Source organism: Miniopterus schreibersii (assembly GCF_964146895.1).
Source record: "Miniopterus schreibersii genome assembly, chromosome: 2".
Lineage (NCBI taxonomy): Eukaryota > Metazoa > Chordata > Mammalia > Chiroptera > Miniopteridae > Miniopterus > Miniopterus schreibersii.
Window position 1 is genome coordinate 183,480,483 of NC_138102.1, and position 20,741 is coordinate 183,501,223.

Consider the following 20,741-nt stretch of genomic DNA (forward strand, 5'->3'; position numbering starts at 1 on the left):
CAGCGACTGCCTTTCTTGGATGCAAAGGTCCTTCATACACAGAAGAGGATTCCTAAAGACAGGGAGGGGAAAACACAAGCACCGGCCCGCAGGGCAGCAGGGTGACTGTGACTAGGGTCCATCAAAGAGCCCAAAAATGCACAAGACATGGTCACCTTGTGAAGCTACAGCTGCTAGGCCAGCAAAGCCAGGGGGCCAAGTCCCTGCTGACCCAGGCAGCCTCCCTCTTGCTGGATGCTCGGCCACCAACTTCTGCCAAATAGAGATGTTACCTACTTTCCTGGCAGGCCACACAAGACAGACTCAAACAGAGAGAGGGACAAATGCCATATTTACTAACCCTCAGTGGTAAAGCAGCCCCACTGGGGAGGAGAAAAGCCCTGTGCCTTTCCTAGAGAACCCCAACCCACCCCCCAGCTTGACCAAGGTGGCGCCAAGCCATGAACTGTCCAGTCGCTAGCCACACATGGCCAGGTACATTTCAGTTTAAATAAACTAGTAAGCCTGCCCCTCATTCCCACTAGCCACATTTCAGTGCTCAGTGGTCACCCATAGCTGTGGCTACTGTACTGGAGCGTGTAGAACATTCCCACCATCACAGGAAGCTCTGTTGAGCAGCCCTGCTTAATCCCTTGAGAAACTACCAGAAGGAAGGCCAGGGGCCCCAGTGTGCAGACAGTGTACTCCTGGGGGGCAGGAGGCCACCTGCCTGTGTTCCCCTGACAATTCCAGGCAGAGCCTCAGTGCAGGAGTCCACCTTTACCTGGCCACCGAGTGGGAGAGCTGACTCTTGCAGCATTCTCCATATAAGAATCTTCATTTAAAAACCACAAAGCTGAAACTAGAAAATAAAACAAACATTCTGATGCCCAGGCAATATGAAAATGAGAAAAGGCAAAGAACGGTTGGCTCTTGAGAGAGGAGCATTTAACAGCCGTTCTACAGAATATGCCTGAACGCCACCCCAGGGGAAGTACAGCTTAGACTCAACAGGGAAGCAGGGCCAGGCCAAAACCCACACCTCCTGCACTGACATTTCTAGGCACCCTGGCCACCAGCTGCCCCTCAGTGCTGCAAACACACACTTTTATGAGAATCTAACTTTGGCATAAACATCATCTTTCTGTACCTTTTTTTTTTTTTTTAGCTGCTCCTCCTCCAGAAACTTGGAAAGAAAAGAAGAGGGAGGAAAAAAAAAAAAAAAAAAGAAGGAAAGAAAAGAAGAGGGAGGAAGGAAAGGAGGGACAGAGAAGGGAGTGAAAGGCAGGGTGGCGGCTGAAGGGCACCTCAGGCGTGTGACTGTGCTGGGGGGAGGTGGCTGAGGCGAACCCAGATTCTCTCCGCACCTGTCAGATGCATGTGCTCTTCGCCTCTGTACCCGCTTCCATTGCCCAGCGAGCCACGCTCCCCCCCCAAATCCACACCAACCCCACCTCCCAGAGACAGCACGGCTGCTCCCAGGGAAGTCATGTTCCCCAGAACCCAGGAAGACGCAGACAACAGGCACCACGCCACTCGCTGCACTGTCTACCTGTCCATTTTCTCTCCCTCCTGACTGCAAGCATCGGATGAGGGCCAGCTGTGTGAAGGGCTTAGACACACCCAATGCTCAGAAAGTCACTGGTGAAAACACCCACTGAGGAGACAAGAGTTTAGAAGAGAAAGGGTTTTCCCAGGCTGTTGAAGTTGAGTCAGAACTCAAGTCTTCTGCGTCAACCACTGGATGGCACTTCTTGGACAAAAGCTTTTTCTTCTTTCAGACAGTTATCACACAGCCAAACACTGCTCTGATCATCTCAGTGCACTTGGAAACCCTTTCATGATACAAACACTCCACAAACTAGGAACACAGGGAGCTTCCTTAGCTGCTTGAGAACATCTATGAAAAATCCACAGCTATCATCAAATTTAGTGGGCCAGAAACAAAACAAGGGTGTCGGCTCTCGCCTCTTCCATCCAACATTAAACTAGAAGTTTTAGCCAGGGCAAGAAAGAAAAACGTGAAACTATTTGCAAATGACATAACTTGTATACAGAAACTCACTACAAAACTATAACTAAATCGATGAGTTGAGAAAAGTTGCAGGATGTAAGATCAATATAACAAAATCAATTGTATTTCTATACACTCACAATGAAAAATCAGAAAATTCAATTTAAAAATTCCACTTATAATCACACCAAAAATAAAAAAATAATAACTTTAACAAAAAAATGAAAAACTTAGACTCTGAAAACTACAACACATTGCTAAAAGAAATTAGAAACTATAATAAAAGGAAAGACATCCATGATCATGCATAGGAAGACAGACTATTGTTAAGATGATGATATCCCTAATTGTTCTGCAGATTAATGCAAGCCCTATAAAAGCTTCAATGGCCACTTTTTACAGAAATTGACAAGTTGATCTTAAAATTCATATGGAACAACAAACCCACAATAGCCAAAACAACCTTAAACAAAAGGAACAAAATTGGAGGACTCCCACTTCCCAATTTCAAAATGTACTACAAAGCTATAGTAATCAAGACAGTGTGAACTGGAGAGTCCAGAAATAAGCACATACTTCTATGGTCAACTGGTTTGCAACACAGGTGCTAAGATCACTGAATGAGTAAAGATCAGTATTTTCTACAAACGATGCTGGGGCAACTGGAATCCATGTGCAAAAAAACAAATTGGACTCTGGCTTCACACCATGTATAAAAATTAACTCAAGATGGATCAAAGACTCATGTCAGGGCTAAAGTTATAAAACTTGTAAGAGAAAACATGGGCATAAATCTTTGTGATTCTGGATTACGCAATGGTTTCTGAGATATAAGAAAAAGGAAGGAGGAACAAAAGAAAAAACAGATCCATTGGACTTTACCAAAGATGTGCAACATCATTAGCCATCAGGGGAATGCAAATCAGAATCACGAGATGCCACTTCACACCCACGGGATGGCTACAAGAACCAGCCCTGGCCGGTGTGGCTCAGCTGGCTGGGGATCGTCCCATGCACAGGGAGGTTGCTGGTTTAATTCCTGGTCCAGGGCACATGCCTGGGTCACTGGCTCCACCCCTGGTGGGGCGTGCAGGAGGCAGCTGACCGATGTTGCACTCTCACACAGATGTTTCTCTTTCTCTCCTCCTTCCTCCTCTCTAAGAACCAACCAACTATTCTTAAAAAAAAAAAAAAGAAGACATGACAAGTGTCAGTGAGGACATGGAGAAACTAGAACCCTCACCTACTGCTGGAAGGAACAGGAAATGGTGCAGCCACTTTGAAACACAGTCTGGCGGGTCCTCAAAAGGTTAAACACAGAGTTATCACATGACCCAGTAATTCCACTCCTGTTATGCCCCAGAGAACAAAACATTAAGTCCACAAGAAGACCTGTATGTGAACGTTCACAGCAGTATTGCTTATAATAAAAAAAAAGTGGACACAACCTAAATGTGCATCCAGTGATGAATGATAAGTAATCATAAAGGTATAGCCTTATAATAAAGTACTGATCCATGCCACAACATGGATGAGCCTGAAAAACAGCATGCTAAGTAAAAGAAGCCAGGCGCAAAGACCACGCACTGTCTGATTCCACTGATGAGAAATGTCCAGAACAAGCAGTCATGGAGACAGGAAGCAGGTCAGCAGCTGCTCAGGATGGAGGAGGGGACCCAGGGTTTCTTTCTGAGGTGATAAAATGTCCTAAAATCGACTGTGGTGATGGTTATATATGTGTGAATAGACTAAAAACCACTGAACTGTACACTTAAATAGGTGAATTGTGTGAATTACATGAATAAAGCTGTTATTTAAAAAAACGACCCATCTTACCCCTTTATATTCCCCTCCGCATTTCCCTGAGAATTTACAAACATCCCAGGGTCAGAAGGGACAAAAAAATGTAACGAGGGAGAAGAAGGCAGAGGAAGCGTGTGCCCGGCCCTGCGATGCTCTGGATCAGGGCCGGCGCCCCGCCTTACCTGCGTCAATGGCACACGGGTAGTGGTAGCGGAAGGAGCAGCCTTTGTTGTAGCAGCCCAAGGTGGCACCTGCCTCCTGGCAGTGGGAACATTTCTGAAAGGAAAGGACGAGTCAGACATGTCAGCGTTCCAGATTCAGCCTCTCTTCCAGGCTGTCCCCAGACCCCACTGGTCAGACGTCAGCACATGTCCCTGTGGTTACAGGAGTTTGTGGCGGCAGGATGAGCGGGTCAATTTCTGACTGCCATTCGCTGCCCACACATGGAGAAGACCCAGCAGTAACGACTTAGGGCAGGCCTCACCAACACTCAAATAAACCAAACAGAGCAACACAGTGGGTGAGGGTGAGGCCCGGGGCCCCGCCTCTGTGTTCCCCTGTCCGCCCAGCAACATGCTCTCTTGAACTGTGTGTGGATCTTGCCTGTTTCCTTCTGTTGTGCAAGTCTCGGGGAGAGGAGAGGGTAAGATAGTAGAGTTATATATAAACCTTTTAGAATTAAAAGTGGAATTTGGTTTCCAATTCTTATATTTGCAAGGTTTTATTTTTATTCTACTTATCCCAATGCCCAATACAAGTATATTTCCCTTTTCAGAAAATATGGGCTCCTGTAACAGCAAATGGTATTTTTACACACAAACCCTGCTTTAAATGCACTAGGAAACCTGCCATGAATTTCTGGCCGAGTGAGACACTATTCTGTAATTGAGATCTCCTCCTTATATGGTCAGGTTTTCTTAAAGTGAGGCGCTTCTCCATCATTTCTCCGAAGTGGCCGCTCTGAGCTCTCACTCCTGTCGGCACAAGAAATGTGTCCCATCGTCAACAATCATATTCGCAAATGCCAACCACACTGGCCCACTGAGAAAGAATGCAGGCTCTTCCGATGGCCAAGGCACACCCAGGTAAGGCTACCTGGAAGATACAGGCACTTATTCCTGATTCTAGGAAACATATAAGTAAAATGATACCTCAGCGGTCACACTTGTGGAAAGGAAAGGCTCCCCACATGCCCATACCCTCTCCAGGCAAAGTGACTAAAGGGTCTTCCCATGCAGAAGGTGCCTAGCAGGGGTCGGTGTGGCTCGCAGGCCTGCAGCAGGCAGGAATGCCTCACCTCCAAGCCACAGTGGCAGGAGCAGGACAACAGGGAGCTGGATAAAGCTCCCCCAAAGCTGATGCTGAAGGTAAAATCACACTAATGCAGAACAGGTGCTCACCATGCTTCAGGAGCTATATGCGACTGGCACGGACCAACTCATCCAGTCCTCGTAACTACCCTGTACCATCCTCCCACAGATGAGGTGCCTGAAGCACCAGAAGGGGAACTAATCTGCTCGGTGTCAGAGCCGGTCTGGGTTGACCCCGAGATTCCTCCAGAGACAAACGGGCAGGAATAGGGCTGTAAGACAAGTCCTTCCAGAGTGTTGTTTCCTCTCAGAAACAAACATCTTTCTGGGTTCATGTGCCCTCACGTCCTTGGATTACTTGGCCTAGAGTAAACCAAGGACGAGGACAGTTGGCAGCATTCTGGGTAGCCCTAGACTTCATCTTTTATCAGTGCCACAGGCACCTTTTCAGAACAAAGGACTCACCATCAACAGGGGGAGCAAGTGTGGCTGATTTGTAAGGGGGCTTCCCGCAGCCGGTCCTGCTCCACCCCTTCGGACTAAAGGAGCCTGAATAGCCAGCTCTCCAGAGGACTTGTGCTCCAGGTCATCCTCACCCTGGGTGGTGACTCTCAGACAGCAGTGATCATTTAGGAATGGGTGTGTCAAGCATTTCTGGTACAAAGTCTGCAGGGAAGGAACTTCTGGGAAAGTGTCGCCTCTCTTTTAAAAACAAGAGGCAGGAAAAGGCTACCTTCTCGCTCTGCTTCTATGATGGGATGGGATGGTGAGATCTCTAGCACCATCTTACACCTCGAGGGGACAGCTCTAAATACAAAGCTCAGCCCACTGAGGACAGAATTGACAGGACAGAGAGAACCTGGATGCTCTGTGACACTGTTGAGCACTGAATTAGCCAACCCTGGGACCACCCATCTTGACTTGTTGGGGGAGGACAAGAGAATCACCTTTAGTGTAACTTCGTAACTTGCAGTCAAAGTGCTCAGTAACTGTGATCTAAGAGGAGCACACACCAGACGCACGCTGGATGTTCCACACAGGCTACCTACTAAGAGCAGCCTGCAGAGCAGGCCCTGTCATCACCTGAGTTTACAGACAGAAAAGAGAAGCGATCAAGTTCATATCTGAACAATGTCCATTTCCTTCCCACCTCAACACATGCCTCTCTGTCCCCTGCAGGGCATCCAAAGCTCCCTGCCCTGCAACAGCCCGCAGACCACAGATCCCATACCTTTTTCATAGAGAAAGCAAACTCATTTACATCAATAAAATGCTTACTGCAATTAAAAAGCACAATTAATTTACCACATTGTAGCCAGAGGAGAAAGACCCTGCATAGTATACTAAGGCCTAAAGAAAGAACCTTAAAGAGTTTAGTTAAGTCATTCTCAAGGTACGATCCTTGGACCAGCAGCATCAGCATCATCTGGGAACTTCTTAGAAATACAAATTTTGGGATTATGGGAAGATGGCAGAGTAGGTAGCACAAGCTCTCTGTCTCATCTAGACAACTGCACAGGCAGAAACTGTCTGATGTAACTACTTTGAAACTCTGAAGTCTATTGAAGGGCTGCAGCTACCCATGTCCCACTTCCATTCAAGTGGCAGGTAGCTGTGTGCACATTCCTGAAGCAGCTTGCACACAACTTGTGGGAACCAGGATGGGCAAAAAGAACCCTGTCCTCCAAGCACTGGGGATCTCTTCTCTGGCTGCTGCTTCTGATCACAGAGGTGGAGATAAAGAGGCAGGCCACCGCTGTTGTTGCCCCCTCTCCCCAGCAGAAGTGACTTTCCAGGGATTAAAAAGAGTAACACTATTCCCACCCCCTGTTCATTTTTGGCTTCCTCCATTTTTGGGAGCCAGACATTAAAGACTAGGACATTCAAGAACAACTGCATATAGAGGAGAAAATAGAAAGTGAACATGCATTCCAAGGGAAAGGCTCAGGAAAGATCTGAGAAGACCTTGAGTTTACACCTCAGGTTGATCCTAGGCACAGAGACAACCTGCAACAACAACAAGTAGCAGCAAACCCTGGGGAAAGGGAAGATGTGGTTTCCAGAGTTACCACAATATTAGATTCAAATGTCCAGTATTCAACAAAAACTCACAGGCATTCAAAGAAATAGGAAAGTATGACCTATTCAAAGGAAAAAAAAATTTTTTTAAATAAAATAAATAAATCAACAGAAACCATCCCTAAAAAAAGGCCTAATGGCAGATCTACTAGACAAAGACTTTAAAAGAACTGTCTTAAAGATGCTCAAAGAACTAACGACAGATGTGGGGAAAGTAAAAAAACAATGTGTGGACAAATGAAAACATCAATAAAGAGATAGAAAACCTAAGAAGGAGCCAAAAGAAATTCTAAAGCTAAAAAGTACAATAACTAAAATAAAAATTCACAATAAGGATTCTAAGTAAGATTAGAGCAGGCAGAAAAAAGAATCTGTAAACTTGAAGATAGGAAATTACCGAGTCTGAGGAAAAACAACAACAAAGATTGAAGAAAAGTGAACAAAACCTAAGGGTCCTGTGGGACACCATTAAGCACAACACAGGATTCGTGAGAGTCCTTTAAAGAGGACAGAAAAAAGGGCAGAGATAATCTTGGAAGGAACCAATGGCCGAAAACTTCACAAATTTGTTAAAAGACATGACTATAAACATCCAAGAAGCTCAAAGACTCCAAATAAGATGAACTCAAAGAGAACCACACCAAGACGTAAAATCAAACTTGAAAAATCTAAAAAAGAGAGAATCTTGACAGAAGTGAATTGTCATAAGTGATCCTTGGTAAGATTTTCTGCAGGTCTTTCATCAGAAACTTTGGAGGCCAGCAGTGGGCCAATATATTCAAAGTGCTAACATGTGTGTGCATGTGTGCGTGTACACACTCACCCACACCCACCCACCCCTATCAACCAAGAATTCTTTATCTGGCAAAACAGTCCTTCAAGAGTGAGGGAGATATTGCCCTGGCCGGTTTGGCTCAGTGGTTAGAGTGTCAGCCTGCGACTGAGGTTCGATTTCGCCCAAGGGGCACGTACCCTGGTTGCAGGCTCTCTCTGGCCCCAGTTGGGGTGCGTACGGGAGGCAACCAATCGATGTGTCTCTCTCACATCGATGTTTCTCTCTCTCTCTCCCTTCCACTCTCTCTGGAAAAGCAATGGGAAAAATATCCTCAGTAAGGATTAAAAAAAAAAAGTGAAGGAGAGATTAAGACATTCCCAAATAAACAAAAGCTGAGTGAATTTGTGATCACTAGACCTATCCAGCAAGAAATGCTCAAGGGAGTCCTACCGGGTGAAATAAAAGGACACTAGAAGTATATCAACGCTGTATGGAGACATAAAGATCTCAATAAAGGTAAATACATGGGCAATTATAGAAGCAAGTTATTATTGTAACAATGGTTTGTAACTGTACTTTTTTTTTTCTACATGATTTAAGAGGCTAATACAGTTAATAATGCATTTAAAAATTATTAGTTTATGTTTTGGGGCACACAATGTATAAAGATGCATTGTGTGACAACAACTGGAGGAACTGGAGCTGTAAAGCAGAGGTTTTGTATATTATTGTAGTTACATCAATGTATGAAGGAAATAACCACATGATCACGCTCAATTGATAAACAAAAAGCATTTGACAAAATCCAACACTCTTACATTCAACAATAAAGAGGAAGAAAAAAAAAATCCAATACTCTTTTATGATAAAAACACTCAACAAAATAGGACTAGAAGGAAACTACCTCAACAAAACAAAAGCCATTTATGAAAAACCCACAGGGAGTATCATACTCAGTAGTGAAAGACTCCAAGTTTCCTCTAAGATGAGGAACAAGCAAGAAAGTGCTTTCACCACTTCCATTCAACACAGTACTGGAATTTCTAGCCAGAACAACTGGGAAAGAAAAGGTATCCAAACTGAAAAGGAATAAAATTGTCTTCTGTTTGCAGATGATCTGATCTTATATACAGAAAACTCTAAAGAGCCCACAAAAAACCTATGAGAACTAATAAGTAAATTTGGCAAAGTAGCAGGGTAAAAAGTTAACACACAAAGTCAGATGCGTTTCTACACATGCACAACGAACAATCTGAAAAGGAAATTACAAAGACAGCTGATTCTCAATAGCATCGAAAAGAATAAAATACCCAGGAATTAACTAAGGAAGTGGAAGACCTGACAATGAAAACTACAAAACACTGCTTAAAGAAATTAAAGAAGACATGAATAAATAAAAACACACTCTATGTTCATGGGTTAGAAGACTTAATATTATTAAAATGCCAGTACTACCTACAGTGACCTGCAATTCCTATCAAAATCCCAATGACTTTTTTTTTCCAAAAATAGAAAAATGTATCCTAAAATTCTTACTAAATCTCAAGAGACCTTGAATAGCCAAAATAATACTGAAAAAGAACAAAAGTGGAAGATTCATACTTCCTGATTTCAAAACTTACAACATAACTGCAATAATCAACAGTGTGGCACTGGCAGGGAACAGAACAGAGTCAAAAATAAACCATCGAAGACATGGTCAAATGATTTTTGACAGGGTGTCAAGATCATTCAATGGGTAAAAAGACAGTGTTTTCAACAAATGGTGCTGGAAAACTGGATATCCACATGCAAAAGACTGAAGGACCCTTCCCTAAAACCACAGACAAAAGTTAACTCAAAATAGATCAAAGACCTAAATGTAAGACATAAAACAATAGAACTCTTAGAGAAAACATAGGACAAAAGCTTCATAAAAATGGACTTGGCAATAATTTTGGGATTGTGACAACAAAGACCCATGTAACGAAAGAAAAAAATAGACAATCTGACTTCATGAAAGTTAAAAAAATTTGTGCATCAAAAGACATCAAGAAAGTAAAAAGGCAACAGAATGGGAAAAAATATTAGCAAATCATATAGAGGATAAGGGATTAATCTCCAGAATACATAAAGAACTCCTAAAACTCAAGAGCAACAACAAAACCCATTTTAAAAATGGGCAAAGGACTTGAATAGCCATTTCTCCTAAGATATACAAATGTGAAGATAAGCACATGTAAAGATGCTCAGCATAGATCATCATTAGGGAAATACAAATCAAAAGATACCACTCCACATCCATCAGAATAGCTACCATCAAAACAAAAACCAAAACAAAAGAAAAAACACACACAAGTACTGGCAAAGCCCGGTAGAAGTTGGAACGAACTCCTGCACACTTGCTGTAATGAAAATTCGTGCAGTTGCTGTGGGAAATGGTATGGTGGTTCCTCAAAGTTAAAAAAAGAACTACCACCTCAACCAGCAATTCCATGTGCCAGGCGCCAAAGACAGGCTAGAAAACCTTCTCTCTCTAATACCCGGTTTTTATTCTCCCCTTCTATACCCAATCAACATCCAGGCCAATACCACTTCTAACTAGATTTTTATTCTTTACTTTTCACCTGAAGAAACTAATTACACTATCATTCTCCCATAATGCAAGTAACGCAACAGTCACTGCAGAGCTAAATGCCCTTTGTTTTTGACCCCACTGTTGCTACAAGTTCAACGATACTCACTCCTAGGAGAAGTCCACCCAACACTGGCCTGCACACAAATCAGACACACAGCTGGGGCTTTATGGTTTCTAAATCAGGGTGTTTTTCAAGCAAGCAACAACCCAATCTCAACAGTGAATTTTTCACTTATCAAAAGGAATAAAAGTTATTTTTAGGCAACTCGGACAAGAGCCCTGCTTTTATTGACACTGTAATCTTGGGAATTAAGTGATAAAATGTATGCTTAGTTTTAGGACATGTCTGAACAACAGAAAGTGGCCAAACACCCACCCTGATCCTTACACCAGCCCTGTCACTGTCCCAGAGGCAGGAGTCGAATCACCTAAGAGCAGTTTTATCCATACCCAACGGAAGTGCCCCAGGAGAACTGTGCCTCTTCATTCACAGAAAGGCTTTTTCCTGAGTTGTAACTGTGACCTGAATAAAGGCTCTGTTTAATAAGCATCTCCAAGCAGCCTCAGAGCACCAATGCATTTGGGTCAGAGTATTATTAGGGCTGGTGACGATCAGTTCTGTTCGAGCCTTAAAGATCACATACGAAATGGCTTTTATTCAGCACTGCACACACTTCTGCTCATGCTTACAGTATTATTCATGTTTGTCTACCTCTCCTAAACTGTGAGCTTCATTCTGTGTCCCCAGGGCCTGGCACACTGTAGGAACCGTAAATGTGGGCTAATGGAATGAACGCAAGGTTTGACAAATTGGAGAGCTTGGAGAAAACTAACAAGGCTGCTCCTCAATGTGAGTTAAAAAGCTGAGGCTGGTAGAGCCTGGAGAATGTGGAACAAGGTGTGTGTTAATTTTCGGCCAACAGCAAGAGCTTTCTTTCCCTTTTAATTAAGCCTTCTATATCTAGGACAGAAGCCGCTGCTGCTGAACCATGGACTCTAGCTCTAAGCCAGCAACATGGTCTACATACAAGCAGCTAGCTACCCTTTGAGGCCCTGAAAGCATCTTTCTTTGATGTGACTGCACCTATCAATCTTCCTTCAGGGGCACTTCAAGGTGTTGGTTAAAAGCAAAACATACAAAACCCTCTCTATGTTTTGGGTCCCTGCTTCCTTAGAGCTAGATAACCTCATGTTCCCTCATGAAAGCTCACGAGACAGGCCTAGGCACCTGCTGCTGCTTGCCATGCTCAGGCTCAGAAGTGCTGGGCAACGGCCTCTGGAACCTTCATCACAGCCCAGAGCACCACCTGGCTTCAGAGTCAACCCTGGAGGCCAGAGAGCTGCCCAGCTCTTCTCAGGTCCGTTTACTCAATGCTATGAGAGGCACGGCCTGTGGTTTTCAAAGCTGCATTTATGTCCTGTAGCTGTTCCAGCAAAAGCACCAACTTCAGAAACTGAATCCATGAAATGCACACCTTAATAAAGCACGATGATACCAGTTTAAATGCCAGCCAGTCACGTTAGCAGCCTTCTCTGGCCGGCGGCTGTGTACCTGAAGACATTGGCCCAGGTCCGACTGGCTTTTTAGAGTCAATGTGGACGGTCTCATGTGAATGATGACCAGTGTGAAGCAGCCCAAGGGCCACAAGGGTGTCAGCTCTTGTGTGAAAGCCAAAACCAAAGTTACCCCATCAATTTATCATCTGTAAAATGGGGATAACCATATTCACCCTGCCTTCCTTATAGAGTTATTATATGAAATAACTGTGAAAGTGTTTTATAAACTAGAATGAGTTACATAATTGTTATGACTTAACTAAGACAAAGTTAAAAGATTATTTTTTGGAACTAATCTTCTCCCTTAGAATCCTGCCTGAAGACGCGGAGCCCAGGTGGGCTTGAACATCTGCTGGCACCATCTTTTCATAGGTTAGTTGCTGTGTGTATGTTTCAACACTATTTCACCTCTGAGGGCACTGGCGACAGGGTCAGCTCTTGGCCAAATCCCTGAACACTGCATCTCTCAGCTACTCTTCAGCCTTTCACTGTTTCCCCTCCTAATTCTATCCTGATCAATACAGATTAATGGGAATTACTTTTAAAGTTTTGCGAAGCACTTTTGCATTGGTGCTAAATAAACAGGGAATAAAATTACACACAACCAAGCAAATTAAACACTAGCAGGAGGTCAAAAGCATGGAAACCTCCCCCCAAAGGCATACTGAGCGCAAGCAGAACAGCGCCCGCAGGCTGGTCTGTTCTCCAGATACTGCCCTGCGTGTTGTGCCGAGAGCAGACCCAGGCTGCCTGTGACCATGTCTGTCACCTGCTATGTGCTCCTAGCCAAGGTTCTCCCAGCCCATCCTCACCCTTGCTATGCAACCCCATTCACTCACATTAGAATAATACAGAATAATTTCTACCTGCTGCCAAGAGGGGGGGCTGAGGCCCAGCAGGTGGTACTGCTCCTCAGTACACCTGGAGCCTAACAGCCCATTGCCTCTGCCCGAGGGGCAAGGGACACACATATACAAACCTTCTTCAATCCAATCATCGTCTTTCAGATATAATTATCTGGAATAAAATTATCCATTTAGACCCGTTCCCCTCCTAGAAAACTCCCAATCAAAAAGAGGTTCTGCTGCTGACCCTGAAAACTACTAACTTCTCTGGGAAAGCTTTTCAAACCACATTATAAACCTTTAATAAGTGTCCTTGTGGCTAAATGAGTGGGGGTTGAGGGGTGGCTGAGCTGGGAGTAGAGCAGAATGTATGACAGCATGACCAAGGTCAAAATTTAAGTGCAGTAGCCTGGCAGCGTCTCCTGCTGCATTCCTAGCCTTTTCTGATCCACGAGGAAAGCTTGTTCCCTGAATTCCCTTCCTGCTATCTCTGAACTCGCAGGTGGGTTTGCAGTGGAGTCACGTTCTGAATCAGGCTAGAAGGCTTGGGATTAAAGGCCTTTTTCGTCATTAACAATGTCCTTCCTTGTTTTTCTGCACTTCACCTGTCTAACAGATGGGCCAGAATTTAGCCAAAAAGTTGAGCCCATGAAGAATATATTCAGAGTAGACATGCCTTTCAAAAATGAATGTGTTCATTTCACCATTTGGGAAACAAATAATGAGAACTTATCAGGTCTAAGATGCAGCTGGGGAAGGTGTCTTCCTCTAGCAGATTTTAACACATACATCTCCTTTTGCTGTTGCTTTTACAAATCCAGACTTTCACACGCTAGGTGTGTGGGACGTAAGGTGCATCTCCAGCCGGTGTGAAGGTGATCAGGGCTAACAGAGGTACAAAGCTAGGCTGGTGTTTCTTTACAGAACCATAAAATGTGAGTTTTTCCACTGAATATGAAGAAAGGATTGTGACTTCCTAACAAGCTATTCTTGGGGCTTTTATTAATGTGTCAATTTATTAATTTGTCTTATTAATATGTCAATTCTGAATCCACAGCATAAAGCTGAAAAGCTCAGAAACTGAAAACACGGGCCAGAAGAAAATGGGTAAGAACTCACTGTGGTGCTTATGGGCTCAGTTTTCTCTCCTCCTTCCCTTCCTCTAATAGGCTGGTTCTCCAAAGGCTGTGCAAGAGCAGACGACCAAGGTGCCTCTGATTCTCAGTGGTCTTTGCTCTGACACTCAAGTTTCCTTAAATGGTTTCAATTTCAGAAATGGAATAATCTTCCCTTTCTGTTCATTTGACAAATTATTCTTGCATGCCTGTGCGAGGCAAAGGGGCTGAACTGAGGGTGGCAAGTCCATCTAGTGTCTGCCCTTGGGGAATTTACAGAATGGTCCAGTAAAAAACCAAACTGAACTGTTATGATGTAAACAGTACTTCAGAGCTTACAGGTCCAGTGAGACCTGGTTAAGGTCAGAGCAGCATTCTTGTTGCTTGAGCACAGTGGAGAGACAACTAGTAGGAATTACTCAGGCAGAGGGGGAAGGGGACGCGGCCAGGGCAGAGGGAACACAATGGAATGAGAACTTGGTGTGGAGGGCCGACACACTGGAGGCGATTCTGAAGGGGTCCACAGCAGTCCTGGGTCAGGGACCATGGAAGAGTTTGGGTGGGTGTGTGTAAATGCATGCAAAAGGCTGTATCTACAGACCCCGTGGAGATAAAACCAACAGGACCTGGTGATGAGCGGCACCCCGGGGGTCGGCGTGACAGAGCGCGCTGGAGGGCGGTGCTGCCACACAATGGAAGGGGGGCCCTTTAGGCATCAGTGCAGCAGGATTCCAAGGACGAGAGGACACAGGTGGTCCCCTCTCCATTTACAGAATAGAATGTTCTGGACTTAGAGCAAAATTTTAACTGGAATTATCAGTAATAGGTTTCATTTCAAATGACATTTGGTGGGTAACTGAAGGTAGGGCTAGACACCCTTTATGTAGCACCCCAGCCCACACCATGTTGAATTAAACTGGCTATTCTCTATTGCCTCAGAGTGATGGCTCTATTATTAGGTATATTCTTGTAAGATGCTAGGTAGAGACTAAGCTTTATCAAAGTGACCCCAAGATAAACTTAAAACTTGCTTTTAAAAAATAAACCTCTGGCCCTGGCCAGTGTGGCTCAGTTGGTTGGGCGCAGTCGCATGCACCAAAGGGTTGCCGGCTAAACTCCTGGTCAGGGCAAAGGCCAGGGCTGCATGCTCAGTCCCCATTAGGGGGTGTGGGAGGCGGCCAACCAATAGTTCTCTCCCTCTCCCTCACTCTCTCTAAAAATCAATAAAACCATTAAAAAAAAAACACATCTCTGGTAGCAAGCTGTTTTTCTTACCATTTCTTGTTTATCCTAGAGTAGAAGGAAGAAAAAAATCTAGTTAAATACGTTCCAGTTAGCTGCTATCTCCTGTATCTGCCTTCCTTACATGCAGCGGGGTTATGTTGCTCTTGGTTCCTGCCTCAAACACAGCAGTCTAAAAGGAGACAGATTAGCAATGAGGGGGAGGGGGAGGGGGAGGGGGAGAGGGGAGAGGGGAGAGGGGAGAGGGGAGAGGGGAGAGGGGAGAGGGGAGAGGGAGAGGGAGGGCTGGGGTGGAGGCGGTTCTGGGAGCTCCTTGCTCCCGCAGAACCGTCCAGCAGGACTGTGCTGGCTGTGGACCTGCAGCCGGGGCTCCAGGAGAGGAAGGAGGCAGCACCTGGCCTGCCTCCACCAACTATGAGCTTGGGTCAGTTAAGTCATTTAAGGGTCGATCTTCTCAACAGTACACTGGGGATGATACCCAGCTGGGGGGGGGGGAGAGCAGAGTGGAGAGTCTCTTAAGATAATTAATGAGGGCAACACTCCTCGCCCCACCCCAGACCCTGAATGGGCTTGACAATGAAGGACAAGAATAGTTTTTAAATGAAATGCAGGGTTATTCCTAAGATACCCGGTATAAAAATGGAAGAAAAAAAAGTCCCATCAGTGATTCCACCCAGGACAGAAGGCCCCCTGAATAACCGAGGCCTGGGCTTATGTGCAAGGCCATGGGACGTGGGAGGCGAGGAGCACCGACATCAGGGCTGGCTTTGAAAACAATCTACTCCTAGTGATTAAACTTAAACCCAGCAATGCTGCAACTTACGTGCACTTGTTCTGAATGTTTACCTTATTATTAGAGCATTTTTACAGGTTAGGTCCAGTATTTACCCACACTTTATTCCCACCCTCAACTACCTGTTTTAATACAGACAATTTTTATTGATGATAATGTTTTCTAGACAAGTACTAGTACAGGGACTAGGAATTATTTCTACCAAGGTGTCCACAGAGCTGAAACAACTTAGAATGATCACACATGGAATGACCCTCAACTGTGGGTGTGATGGGCACAGATGTCGGCTACTGGCTGTGGTTTTGCTTTTTAAATTCTTACCAAAGGACATGTTTTTTCATCAATTTTAGAGAGAAAGGAAGGGCGAGAGGGAGAGAGGGATAGAAGGGGAGGTGAGAGAGAAGAATATCAATGTAAGAGAGAAACATCGATCGGTTGCCTCCTGCACGTGCCCCAACCAGGAATGGAACCTGCAACCTTTTGGTGTATGGGATGACACTCCAACCAGCCTGAACCTCACTGTGGGTTTTAAATGTTTTAGAATTCCCTAACTCTAATTCTCCTGGGTTTAGTCTTCAGGTTCAGCAATAATAAATTTATGGAGGCAAACAAAGCAAAATAAAGCAATTTCCCAAATAAAATGCTTCCACTTGCCACAATCTAAATTACTATCAGTCTTTACCTCCACCTTCTAGAATATTAAAGTGTTATAGTAAAGATTTGGTTTAATCATTTTGTCTTGCACAAAATGTATACTGTTAATATCCATTCTTCAGAACTCTATCAAAGAGTCAGCCCAGGTTTCACTAGGGAGGCTTCTCGGGCAGGCCAGATCCAGGTCTCCGCCTGAAACAACTTGCGCTTTATCTAACCTGGTTGCATGTACTCCACTAAAATAATTCTCATCAGAGGTTTTCTTTTGTAACAGGAGAAGGAAGCTGTAACTTTATTGAAAACATCATATACTTTGTCTAGGAGAGTTTTCACACATTAAAAAAAGGGATTTGTGCTCTTTAAGAAGCTAAAAAGGAAGGGCTGGGAATTCAGGAGGTTTCGGACAGTAATTAGCACGTTCACCGTTCACCGAGGACCAGAGAGAAAAGGCTGGAATCCAGCAGGAATGGGAGCCCCTAGCCCTGAGAGAAGAGAACAGCCTTTCCTCCAAGTATGGAGATAAACGCTTACAGACAGTTCAACAAGCGGAAATTTAGGCTGCATATATTTAGACTATGTACTAGCTTATTTTTATTTTGCTCAAACCATGGTCTGGCTTATATAGAGAAATGATTACGTGCTGTGCTTTCTAAATCTAAAAAGGTTCCATGTAAAAGCAATTACCTGCCCGGAAAGTGACTTGGTATAATCCTGCCTCTCTCCCCAGCTCACCCACCACTTTCTGGAAGTGGGTCTAAACTTCTAGAAAGCCAACTATGGGTGCTGCTCATTTGAGAGGCACCCAGATTTAACTTTTTATTATTTTAGTAGCAAAAATGACAAATTTACTGCCACAATAGGCCCCTTTTAACAAAATCTCAAATATGCGCATCTTATGCTGGAACACAAATCTTCACAGAAGCTCCAAACTCTTGGCTCTGGAGGGCTTTCTTCTTACCTTTACTGCCTCGCTTCCTACTTGCCCAGATCGACTTCCAACCTCAACCCCACCACTGCTTTCATCTGCTCATCCTCTTGACTGAACTGGGTATTTATATTCAAGGCCTACTCGGGCAAAGCCACCCCATTCCCGAAAGTTCAAGGGCAGGGGCGACCTGAAAAAGAACAGACAGCAGAGGCGCTTTTATATGGGGCAAAATTCCAGCAAAAAGGAACGTGAAAAACTAGCAGCCTTGGCAGAATTCAGCTCCTGTCAATGCAAGGATCCAAGGGGTCACTGGTCCCCACACCCTAGAGCTGGCCTGCCAGATCCGCTGACCCTCTCTGCAGGTTTGTTTACAGGGTCACTTAATGAGGTGATAATGTGTGAGATACCTCATAGGGCCTTTCAGGTCACCCCACTCCCACAGCAGTGCTTTTAACCCCCATGCCTTTTCTTCCCAGAAACCCTGCACTGGAAGGAAAAACCTGGTCCAAACCTAGACTGGGAGCTTTGGTACCAAAGTTAGTGGACTAGCTTACAATCTATGCAGCATCCCTGGTGTTTCTTATCCCCAAGAAAGTTTAAGAACTATTGGTTCGATCCATCTACATAGATATGGACATTTTTTTCTTCGTTTCTGTTTTAGAAACTTAATCCCAGAGTAGGAAGATACTCAGGAAGAGGCCAATCCTCACTTCAATAGCTAAAGAAAATGGAAACTTGCAAGTAACAGGTCCAGGATTAGAAATCTTGATTAAATTCAACACTCACCTCCCCCACTCCCAATTTTTAAATTGTCAATCGACTGTCTTGACATGTCCCGTTTTATTCCATTAAGATGCTACTGTGCTGACAGAGGATGATGGTTTGGCCCAGTGGGGTGATGATGAAGATGAGAAGAACTTGAGTTGTTTAGGAAATAGAAACAGGATATACTGACTGCCTGGACGGAAGAACTGGGAAGGGGAGGAGTCTAAGATAGCGTCAAGGTTTTTGGTTGGGCAGAGGAGGACATTGGTTTTGAGTGAGGCCAGTGGGCAGCTGGATAGACAGATCTGGAACTTGTGTTGTAAGTCATTTGGCCATGTTTTCATACAGTAACTGTTTCTCTCCCTTCTTCTGAGTCAAAGTGGAGGCTGTCCTCTAGATGGACAGTCCAGGACAACAATCACCAGTGTTAGGAGCCTGGGGACTAACCTCTGAACCTCACATTTTTCTCTCAAGAGGCACACACTGAAACACACCACCAGCAAAACCTTGCGCAGGTGCCCCTTGTGATGAAGTCAGACCTGTGGCGATGCCCCCGGCATACAGTGCCTCACACAGAACTACCAGGATAAGCACTTAGGACACTGCGGGCCGTCTATCTCTCATCCGTTAATTTCTTTTCTGAAACTATAAAGTAGCATATAGAAAAAACTGTCATTCAGTCTCACTACCAAAACATTTTAACATCTGTCTTCAATTTTTTATACAAAGATTAAAACTCTGCCCGGCCAGTGTTGCTCAGTGGTTGAGCGTCAACCCATGAACCAGGAGATCATGGTTCAATTCCCAGTCAGGTCACATGCCCGGGTTGTGGGCTTAATCCCCAGTAGGGGGCAGGTGATCAATGACTCTCTCATTGATGTTTCTATCTCTTTATCCCTGTTTCTTCCTCTCTCTCTAAAATCAATAAAAACATATTAAAAATTTCTAACCAGCATGGTGACAAATGATTTCCAATTATTACATGCTTTTAAAAATAAATAATTTAAATGGTGTCCAAAGGCCCACCTCCTACCACTGGACATTACATCTCTTTCTTAAGAAAGTCTGCTAGTCACAGGTGCACTTGTACTGATCAGCCTTGTGTCAGGCACCTCGGTGGGCTCAGGGCTGATGCTGTCCCCAGGGAACTAATCTAGGGAGGAAGACAGTCAAAATACATGGTGCTAAGTGGGGACACAGGTATAATGAGAGTGCTGGGACTTGCTGCCTGGGGAACCAGGTGACAGGTGAGCTGGTTTCAAAAAGTCTCGTGTCAGCACACAAACTTTCGTTTTTGAGGGCTGCCCTTTTAAAGCGTTAATGTATTTTGATTCCTTCCAGAGGGACCTCTACCTAGAGACAAGTAAAGAGAACCATCTGGCAATTATCCTATTTCTTACCTTGATGAACTACTATCCCAACCAAACCAGCTTTAAGTAGTTTTTGAAAATTTTTTTTAAAAAAAGACACATACACCCCCCCCCCCCCCCAAACCCAAACCAAAATAACTTTCAAGCAAACCAAGGGTCTATGCCTCACATATGTTTGAACCAAGATTAAACTTCACAGACACTGTTTTCAAAGTCTGGAACCACCTGAATCTCGATGGAGCCAGTCATAGTGAATATGCCTGAGAGTTGTTAAATGAACATACATTTCACTAGACACTCTACCATTAGCTGCCTAGAGTAACATGTGAGAAACGAAATGCCTCCAAAGTTAATGTTACTGCAGCTGGGTCCCACTCCCATCGGAAGGGACCAGCACCACTTCAGACGTGACGTTTATTCCAGCTGGAAATTTGTTCTATTGCTGACCTTGGTCTCATGCATCTGCTTCGGTGGCAGTTCTTCCGTTCTATTCTCATACAGCACATTACTTTACCACAGCATGCTGCCAACACATTCAAATCAGTGTCAGCTCAGAAGCTTATGCAGCCCAAACCACGCCACTGTACCTGGCTTACAGGGACAGGGTCATATGGGGCTGGATTTTCTCTTCAGTTTAATTTCTACCCAAAAAGTTTAATGACTAGACACATCTTTACTAAAATGACATGTGAGAACACCTTCTAGACCAGACACCAACCTGTAATACTTACTTCCTTTAAAATGACTTCAACTCAAAGCCTCCAGGAATAGTTTAGTAACCACCAAGGAAGTTACCTAATCTCCAGCGAGGTTAATTTTACCCTTAATAGTCCTCTGCCATCATCCTATTTATAGGTGATAAGGCTTTATCTAAGAGCTCTCCTAATGTCTCATT

General features: G+C 44.4%; 1 protein-coding gene across 4 annotated transcripts in view; it reads right to left on the reverse strand.

Moving 5' to 3' along the window:
- TCF20 (transcription factor 20) overlaps window positions 1–20,741 on the reverse strand; it is a 148,923-nt gene that overhangs the window by 9,862 nt on the left and 118,320 nt on the right. For all 4 annotated transcript variants that reach the window (XM_081128299.1, XM_081128298.1, XM_081128297.1 and 1 more), the window contains one exon: window positions 3,979–4,072. In XM_081128299.1, coding sequence (XP_080984425.1) covers window positions 3,979–4,072 — 94 coding nt within the window. The remainder of the gene's footprint in view (window positions 1–3,978; window positions 4,073–20,741) is intronic.